The sequence below is a fragment of the Echinops telfairi genome, unplaced genomic scaffold, assembly GCF_000313985.2.
Source record: "Echinops telfairi isolate 266 unplaced genomic scaffold, ASM31398v2 ScPeMD7_2291;HRSCAF=2852, whole genome shotgun sequence".
Taxonomy (NCBI): Eukaryota; Metazoa; Chordata; class Mammalia; order Afrosoricida; family Tenrecidae; genus Echinops; species Echinops telfairi.
In genome coordinates this window covers 20,736,982-20,746,514 of record NW_022106189.1, presented here as the reverse complement: position 1 = coordinate 20,746,514, position 9,533 = coordinate 20,736,982, and the positions used below count along the sequence as shown (strand labels likewise).

Below are 9,533 nucleotides of genomic sequence, written 5' to 3'. Positions count from 1 at the left end.
GCCGGCAGCGAAGCTCACCATGATGCAGTTAGGCTTGCTGATGGACCACAGGTTGACACGGCAGTCATCCCCGCCTGTTGCCAGCAGCCGCCCGGAGCCTTTGCCCAGCACCAGCGAGGACACATTGCTGGCGTGGGCGACGATCTCCTCTACAAAAAGGCAGAGAGGACTGTCAGGGGGCTCTAGAACCTGCAGCCTGGAGCGGGGCAGGAGCTCAGCCTCCTCCTCCCCCAGCCCCTTCGCTGTCTCCCATAGGGTGCCCCACCCCCAGGAGCCTCTGACCCTTGGACAGGGCCTAAGATGGACACGACTGTCTGGACTTAAGCCTCACCATTTAAAAACACTTTTTTAATTAATTAATTTTAAAGATTATTTCATTGGGGGCTCTTAACAACTCTTATAACAGCCCATACATCCATTGTATCAAGCCTATCTGTACATATGTTGCTGTCATTATTTTCTAAACATTTACTTTCTATTTGAGCCCTTGGTATCCAGCTCCTGTTTACCCTCCCTCCCCACCTTCCACCCTCATGACCCCTTGATAAATTATTATTATTTCATAGCTTACACCGACCACTGAAGCCTCACCATGGTTTACTGTCTTTCCCCCACCTCCTACTGCACATCAACCGCCAATACTGACCCCGACTATCACATGGACGTGCTATTTCCATGTAGCTATGAAACCAAGTTGGGGAAGTGACAAGCTCGAAGTGTTCCTTACAGCTTTCTGACGACGCGAAAGGACGACAGGCACACACATGGACACGGTGCTCCCACGACCTCCCTCCCCACCCTCCACTTCGGAGAACACCCTGAGAATCATTCCTGTCAGCTCTACACAAGGCAGCCCGGGTGAGCGGCTGCACAGGGAGAGCTGGGCGCTGGACGCTGCGGGGCGGGGTCTGGTGAGTGGCTCAGCTTCTCGGAGCCCAGCTGTTGGTTAAAAGGGGCGCATCGCTCCAGGCTCTCAGAGCACTCCCAAGAGCATGCCCACGGCTGCCGAGTCCGGAGCGCTCCCAGGCCGGTCAGCAGGCTGTGTGCTAGTCACTGAGGGAGCCAGAGCAAGCACACTGAGAGGTTTGGGGTGCTTGGGGGCGGGGGTCCGTGTGGGCTGCCATGGTGGCCCTGGCCTCGATGGGTCAGACACAGTGAGGACAAGGGGTGTAACTGTATACTGTATACTGTCAACACTCCAAAGGGGACCCACAAGGGCAAGACATGAAGAGAACAGTGCAGGCCACTGAGGCAGTCCCAGGGGAGGGGGCTTCTCCTTGGAGCAAGAAGTCAGGTCTCTCCACCACATGGGAGGGCAGAGGGGAAACCCAACGTGACATGACAGCGGCTGGGACGTCACCGCAGGCCCCTCGCAGTCAGAGATGGGGAACTGGGCCCACCAGCTCCGGGGGCCTCTCACCAGGCCAGGCTCAACCTCATAGAACATGTCCTGCCTCAGGTGACACCTAGCTCCGGCCCCAGCCCCCTTCAGCAAGAGGTCCCAGCAGGCGGAGCATTGGCTGGGGCCTCAGAAACCCCGTCCTTTGGGTCCAAGGAAGCTGTGCCCGCTCCAGACCTCAGCGCTGAGCTTTCGCGCCTGGCAGTGAGGCCGCCGCAGGTGCCTGGGGGGCTCGGATCACACACAGGGCTGTGCAGGAGCTTCTGCTAGGCCAACATGGCCGCCCAACCCAGAGAGGGCAGCCACCTGCTTCCTACGCGCCCTGTCCCCAAACCTCTCTTCTTCTCCAAGACACACCTGAGGCGCCACTATCACCCAGCCTAGGAAGTCCCCACAGGCCCTGCCTCACTGGATCATTGCCCCACTACCACCGGTCACTTAAAGTACATTTCCTGGGGTCCTTCTCTGGCCTGGCACTGGGGAGGGTCAGTGATTGATGTCTGCCCACAGAGGGACTAGGGGTGTGCCAGAGCACTGGCTCGAGAGTGCCCCCTCTGGCCCAGTCTGAAGAGCAAACACTTTCAAAGCAGTGTCCAGGCACTGAGCCTAACTGCCCCCACCCCACCCCAGCAAAGAATCAGAGGTCTCCACCCACAGAGAGTGCACGGTGAACGAAACCAGCAGCAGGCCCCTGATTCACCTGACCACTGCCTCCCTGCTAAACCCCTCCGCAGCGTGGCCCTGGGTGAGGTGATGGCTTATGCTGCTAGGGTGCAGCCCGATGCCCCCGCTGTGCTTCCTGCCTCAGGGCCTTTGCACATGCTGTTCAGGAAGTCAACATACTCCCCCACCCTGCACCACCTCGCTCACTGACTCAGCTCTGAATTAGGGAGAGATCTCACTGGGTGGTTGGTGTGGCTATCAAGTGCTGCCTGCCCATCTTGCCACACCTGGTGTCTCAGTGCTCCCCAACTCCTGGCTGTACTCAGGACAGCTGCTGAACCTCAGTAGGTGAAATGCCACTCCATCCTGGGGGCCCTCATACAAGAGGGCCCCCCCAGAGTCCGGGGCTCTAGGGACCCTTTTGGAAATGAGGAAACAGAGGCAGAGCAAATGGCTTAGCCCCGGGCCTCATGTTTCAAGGTGGGCGACCCTAGGCTTTCAGGCCACTCCAAGGCCCAGTAGGACTCCAACTGCCTGGCCAGTGCCAGCTCACTGTGGCCCTGGTGCTAGCTGGAGCCGGAGATGCAGGCAGACCAAATATATGCCAACCGAGCCCCACAGACAGGGCCAGACGAGCCTTCAGTGCACAGGGAAGCAGTTCTCCAGGTGTGATTTAGGGAGCTCTGGGGCCCTCCAGGGGATGAAAGGTGTCTACGTAAAAAACCCAAAGGGTATCGGGGACATTTCTGAAGGCACAGGGGTGTGAGGGCACCTTGCTCATCACGTCTGACTGTACAGAAACTGTTTTAGAAAGGTCTCAGGAATAAGTCTGATAACAGAACCCACACTAGTGGGCTTCTAAGTGTGGGGAAATGGAAGGACAAGACATCGGCCTTTTCCACGCACTTTTTAAAGCCCTTGCAGCTGGGGTGAGTCACAAGCCATGAGAGCCATGCTCTTTGGGGGAGGGCATCCTAATCGTCTTTAAAGGGGTATGAAAGGGTTTTAGGATCCCAACTTAGAGAGCCACTAGACAGAGGAAAGGAGGCCGGGCGGCTCAGGGACAGCACTAGCCCAAAGGCTAGCGGTTCAAACCTGCCCAGCAGCTCCTCTGGGCGCCCTGCACGTGATCCGCTCTCATGAAGATTCCAAAACCTCCCCTAAAAACAAACCCACTGCCAGCGAGTGGATTTCGACCCATGGCAACGCTATCTTAAGGTTTCCAAGTTTGTAAAGCTTTATGAGAGCAGAGAGCCTCGTCTTTGTCCCTCAGTGCAGTTAGTGGGTTTGAATCACCGACCTTGTGGGTAGCAGCCCAGTGCCTAACCCACAGCACTACCAGGGCAGCCTGGAGGTGCCTATAGGCTCCTCTGTTGTCACACCGTTTTGCTAGGGATAGAAAACCAACCGAACAGTACCTGAGAACATCAGTGCAAAGGACCAGGGGGAGTGGGTGGTGCTTGGGCCATCATTCTCCTACCCCCCTCCCCCTCCCCCATCCACTCTGCTCAGCCTAGCACCCCAACACACCTCCATCTGATGGCGGAAGCTTGACTTGTGGGTGGTCTGGGAACACATCGATCGGACACTCTCACCCCATCGGGTCAATCTAACTGGAAATCTTTTGCTTCCTGACAAAGACCAGTACCCTGATGATGGGCCACGTGAGTACAAGTCCCTGTGCTCAGAGCCTAAGATCCATTATCCCACGTGACCATCCAGCATCTCCAAGATCAAATACAGCACTCTCACCTTATCCAGCAACTCTACGATCAATGCGGCTCTCTCACTTTACAGAAGAGAGGCTGAACCTCAGAAAAGTTAGGTCATAGGCCCAATGCCCCTCAACTATGAACTGCCAGTCATGATTTCTATCTTGATCCATCATACTAGTGGCCTGGCAAGAACAGCTCAGGGGGGTCAAATGCCCTCAGCTATGAACTGCCAGTCATGATTTCTATCTTGATCCATCTTACTAGTGGCCTGGCAAGAACAGCTCAGGGGGTCAAGCGTGGGGAGGAGGAGGTGGGGGGGAGTGAAAGATCCACTTACGCAGCTTCCAGGCCGTCTTGGTGACCACAGGGGTGGCCATTCTTTAGCTGGTGGGCACCGGCAGGCCCACCCAGCAAACAGTCGGTGCTTTCCACGTGGGGCGGGGGTGGATCCCCCCCAGATCCACCAATCAAGTTGGCAGGGAGTTCCCACACATCCAGGCAGAGGGAATGCCTTATCTCCTGGCCGCCCCCCCTACTCCTCTGTGCTTTTAAACCATCAACGGCAGCAGCCTGTGCTTGGCTGCAGCTGGGGCCGAGGACCATGGAAGGTCAAGCTTGAGTCATCTCAACACTGGGCTGGAACACAAACAGAGGCAGGGGCCTGTTAGGAGACAGGGTGGGAGAGGAGGTCCTCAGGGGGACTCTGGGGTTGTAGCCCTGTAGCTGCCTGATCAACAAGGCTACCTGAAAATAGGTGCTTAAGTCTGGCAGGGGCTGAACTGCAAAGTAGCAGGTTTGCAAATCTGCAGATTCGGGCAGGGTGACTTGGAACACTGAGAGAAGGTCCTCCCAGGAAAAGGGATGATGGATGCTGGAGGCTGGCTACCTAAAGCGCAGGTGCAGCCGTGGGGCAAGAAGAACCACAGGAGCACCTGTCAGAAGAACTTCTAGAAGCCCCAGTCCTGCCAGACTTATAGGAAGCAGGGCGGAGCCAGAGAGTAGCTTTGCAGGGGCCAGGAGCAGTACCCCAGAACGGGCCATTGAGGTCATTCTCTGGGGTAGACCTCCGAGAGGACCCTAAGAGTCCAAGCTCCCTGAAAGCAGTTTACAAACCCACTCCTGACCCCCTGCAATTCCCCACTGTAGCGGGGTGGAGGGCAAGCCTCCAGATGTCCGCATGGCTACTCAGTAAGGCCACCTGGAACAGGAAGGAAAGGGCCCTAGCCCCTCCCTTAAGCCCACCGCGCCTCTTCCCCATGAGCCCTCCCCTCACTCCATGCCCCTTCTGCGGCCCCTCCGGGCCTCCCTCGTTCTCTCTCCCTTCTTCAGGCCCCCTGTGGGTCCATCCATGCACATCCCATCCCCTGGGCCCTCTAACTGGGGCCCTGTCTCTTCGCGCCCCTTTAGCTCCCTAGCCCTTCTGCTATCGGGGCTCCCCATTCATTCCGTCTTCTCCGGGTCCTCCGAACCCATCCTCTTGCGGACCCCCAGACCTGCTTCCGGCCCCTCCAGGGGCCCTCTCCGGGCCCCGCACCGGTCCTGCTGGACTGGAGGCTGGGACTGGTCCCTCCGCCTCGGCCAATCGTCCCACCCCTCTCAGCTTTGGGGGCTCGGATTCTGCCTTCCCCGGCCCGGAGCCCTCCTTGCCGCAGCCCAGCCCGGTCCCGCCTAGCTTGGCCTAACCGGGAGGCCCTCACGCCCCAGCCTTCTGGCCCCCTCTCCCACTTCACCTGCAGCTGCGGCTCAGGAGGTCGAGGCCCGGCTTTCGGCGCGACCCCCACTTGCCTCAATCCCCGTCCCTGATTGGCCGCTGCTTGACAACCGACCCTCACAACAAAACCTCCGGTCCAGAGCCCCGCCCACTCCACCCTCTACACCAATCAGTCGCCGAAGCCGCACCGCCCCCCGCCAGGTTTAACCAATCGCAGCAGGCGCTTCTGCCGCTTTCCCCTACGTCCCCGCCCTCTCTTCCTGAATCGGACTAATCACACGGAAGGAGTGTCCAAGAGCCGCCCACCAGGCCTTAATGAGCCAATGCGGACTCCCATTTCTCTGGTCCCGCCTCCGCCTCAAGGATTTTTCCTTCCCACCGCCTTAGCTTCGCTTTCTCGTAGTCCGTTGGCGTTTGAAAACTCTGCGCCACGCCCTCCAGTGGCAGCTACGCCAATTGCTGCAGCAACCGTCCTGATAGAACCAATCAACGTTCGTATTCTTGGGAAAACCAGTTCCCGGAGAGCCAATGAAAAGGGGGAACCGGGAGCAGCGTGAAGCCGCGGGCCTCCCATCTTGAAGTGGGGCAACTTTGGGAGGCGTCTTGAGTCAGCATTTTGCCTCAGTTTCAGCTTCTCGTTGCCCTCTGGCAGCAGTGCCGGAGTGGGGGGGCTCCGGAGCCCCCCAGTGCAGCGCCCCTGCGAGGGCCTCGGTGCATGGATGGCGGGCAGGTGCTGCTACCCGCCCAAGGCCGACAGCGCCCATAAGGAAGGGTGTTTAAGCTTATGCACAGAGACACGGGGGTGGGGGTGGGGGCGGGGGCAGATTCTGTCTGCCCTAGAAGCTTTTCATGTTCCTTGTGTAGGGTGAGGATTACATCATAATCATGCCATACATACAGTTCCACATGATTGCAGGTGAAGCAGCAGCCAGCGAGACAAAGATGGCAACCCTTTTAACTCTAGCTCTCTTTCCAGGGGTGCGTTTGTCGGTGTGTTAATGCCTCTAGGCCGGTGACCTGTGATTTTCTTTCTCGTTGGCATCTGGAGATGTGAAAAGACATTTTGGGTCGCTTCAACTCCTGGGGAAGAACTTTATAAAACAGTGTGCTTTCATATGATGAGTGCTTTGCCACACACACACACACACACACACACACACCACACCACACCCCACGACTCCCACTCCACCCCCCTGAAGCCATCCATGTTTTGTTCATTGAACGGCATTGTTCCTTCACTAATTTGTATTGCAGGAAACTTGGCTGCCTTGAATCAGGAAGAGTGTGGACAAGGGGTTGGCTCAACCTGGAGAATTGCCTGCAACTTCTGGAGCTGAAAACACAAAGGAAAACAAACACACTGCCATCGGGTCAATGCCGACTCATAGCAACTCTATAGGACAGGGTAGAAGTGCCCCTGTGAGTTTCTGAGACTGCAGCTGTTTACAAGCTAGAAAACCCCATCTTTCTCCCATGGAGCAGGGCGGTGGTTTCAGACTTTGTTCCTTGCACACTGCAGCCCAGCGGGTTGCCACTATGCCACCAGACCACCTAATGACACGAACACATATGAAAAAGAAACAATAAGAGATTCTTCAGGCTCCCAGGAGAACTTGTTCTCTTGGAAGGAATGAACAGGAGCATTCTGCTATAACTGGGAAAACCTGTGGGAGTAAAGAACACAGCAGACAAGCATTTCAAAGAGGAACGAACACCCTCCTTCCCTAATTACATAATTGATAGCTATTAGCTCAAGGTTCCTTGTCGGCCAAGAGGAGCTCTGATGGATCCAGCTTTCCTTGATCTCTAGTTGGTCTGCACCTGCAACAGGCCAGTCAGCAAAATCGTTCTCTGTGCCGACCTTGCTTCTTGGGGAAGAAGTCCTGCTATTTGCCTTTGGGGAGTTTGGTTCATTTTCTCAGCCTTCTCACTTGACAGTGATGGCCAGATCGAATGTCATTTCCAGGTGACGTCCAGTGCTTGAGCAACATCCCCAGTGACTTGTGCTAAGAAATGTGGCCCAGTACCGATGGGTAGGCCGAAATATGGGGTGAGGTATTTTGAACTAGCACTTTTACAACTTCTCTTGTTTTGCTGGTCCAACAAGGATATATCTCCATCCATCCAGTGCAGCAACTATGTTATAACTCTTGCCATACACAGCATCTCAGCAAAATCTAGGTCCCCAGGTGTGAGCACACCAGATGACACCCCACTTCAGTTACGCAGGCACCCCCTCAGGGTCCTTTTGCCCACTTGAATGATACCCTTCTTCCAAGCCTTCTGAACATACATTTCCTTCGGGACAGTCCGTTGCCCTTGTCAGCACAGCCTGCCTCCCTAATATCAGCTAGTTCATTTATAGTTCATAATGGCTTCTGTCAGCTCAAAATGGCTTCACTCTTGTTAAGGCTGTTTAAGCTTTTCCTAGAGCTACTACAAGACATTATGTTAGACGGAAGGGATTACAAGAATGGTCCAAGACCTTCCAATCAAGGGGCTAGACTGATAGACTCCTGACTATGTGACTGCTGCGCTGTCTCCCCAGTACTGTGGCCTCCATTGCAGGACACACCCAGGCAAGCCTCTATGAGAGGCTGCCCCTCCCCGAGCTGGCTGGAGAGGGGTGGAGGCAATCTACTTCCCCAGATGATCTACATCTGTAGTAAAAGATCAGAAAGAATTCAGTGGAGGCTTAATCCCCAGCCTCTCAATTGCCTTTTGCAAGGCTATGGGTGCTCAGAATTAAAGCTATAATACAGAGGAAACTCTTGTCCAGCCAGGTGCTTGCTAGAAGCAACAGTGTGGTTCATCCTGATCTGTAAGCCCCTGAATACAAGGATGTCTCCCAGATTGGCCTTAGGTCAGTTTTTCAACCTGCCACACCTAAGTATTAGGAGTCTCTCTCCTCCTTGGGGTTGAGTAGAGGCCACACCTAGGTATGGCCCTTGAACTTGAACTCCAGGTGGGGGGGCCCGGGGCTTTTTGTTTCATGATCATAAAAGCTACATGTGTAACAATGTGTATCTGCTGTCCCAAACTCAGGGTTTTTTGGGCTTTCTTTAGAATAAGGCTGGCTGTGAGTCTCCACAACCATAAAACTAGGCAATGTACATCAGCTCTGCCCAGTCAGCCAGGTCTGCCAACAGTGGCTAAAGCCAGAGACTAGAAACTTGTCATGCTATGAGGTGTCTTCACATGCCCATTAACCTCTGGCCCCCCAGAGCCTTTTGAGGTGCAAAACAATAGGAAGTGGCCCTTGGTGTGTAGAGGGGAGCCAGGTAACCTACAGGTAACATTTCCTCATAAGAGAATTCCCACTTATATATGTCAACAATTGTAAGAAAACAGCCGACTATAACATCTTTGTAATCCTTGCCATCTGAGAAGCACTGGGATACAGTTCTGGTTGCTGTGAGTGTTTTCTGGGGACCAGTCTTCTAAAAAAACATTCCGTTAGGTCTTTCTACTCACCTTGCCGTGATTGTTGATCAACGCCAGTATCTTCAAGGCAAGACTCCACATTTTGGATGAACCAGCTGCTCCACAGCTCGGAGACAAGCAGACCAGCGATGGAATCCAAGGCTTTTGAAAACACACAACCGCCCTCTTCCAACTTCCCAGAAACTGGCTTCAGTCTCTTGCTGCTATTGACTGATTTTTGTGGTGCTAGAGGTCAAAGGATTCATCTCAAGTTGGTGCAGAAAGCAGCATGGAGGTCAAATCTGACCTCCTCTGCTTCCTTATTGCCACAAAGCAGAGGGGTCCGACATGTCTCCCCCGTCCCTGTTCCCCACCCCCACCTCCCTTTACCTATTCAGCCACCAGCCTTTCCTCCCAGGCCACTCTACGTCTCTGCTGGGCTCAGTTATTCATTGCAATGGCCACAAAGAAGTCACAGAAAAACCCCACAATTATAGAAGCGCATTAAGGTCCCAAAGGAAGAAGTCCAAGCTGCACGCACAGCATTAGCGAAAAATAAGTTGACATTCCACCACTTCAGGAGGGAGTTGCAGGTTCGGATAAAAGAAGACCATTACAATGT

General features: G+C 54.9%; 1 protein-coding gene across 2 annotated transcripts in view; it reads right to left on the bottom strand.

The window, feature by feature from the left end:
- Window positions 1-5,596, bottom strand: part of KATNB1 (katanin regulatory subunit B1) — an 18,794-nt gene extending 13,198 nt beyond the window's left edge. The window contains exons 1-3 of one of the 2 annotated variants that reach the window (XM_004704643.2): window positions 5,508-5,596; window positions 4,115-4,413; window positions 19-149 (exon numbers count right to left, since the gene is read on the bottom strand). In XM_004704643.2, the coding sequence (XP_004704700.1) occupies window positions 19-149; window positions 4,115-4,154 (171 nt within the window). In that variant the 5' untranslated portion in view covers window positions 4,155-4,413; window positions 5,508-5,596. Of the gene's footprint in view, window positions 1-18; window positions 150-4,114; window positions 4,414-4,521; window positions 4,911-5,507 lie in introns of those variants that run through there. The other variant, XM_045293661.1, reaches the window with a different exon arrangement.
- Window positions 5,597-9,533: the final 3,937 nt, after the last annotated feature.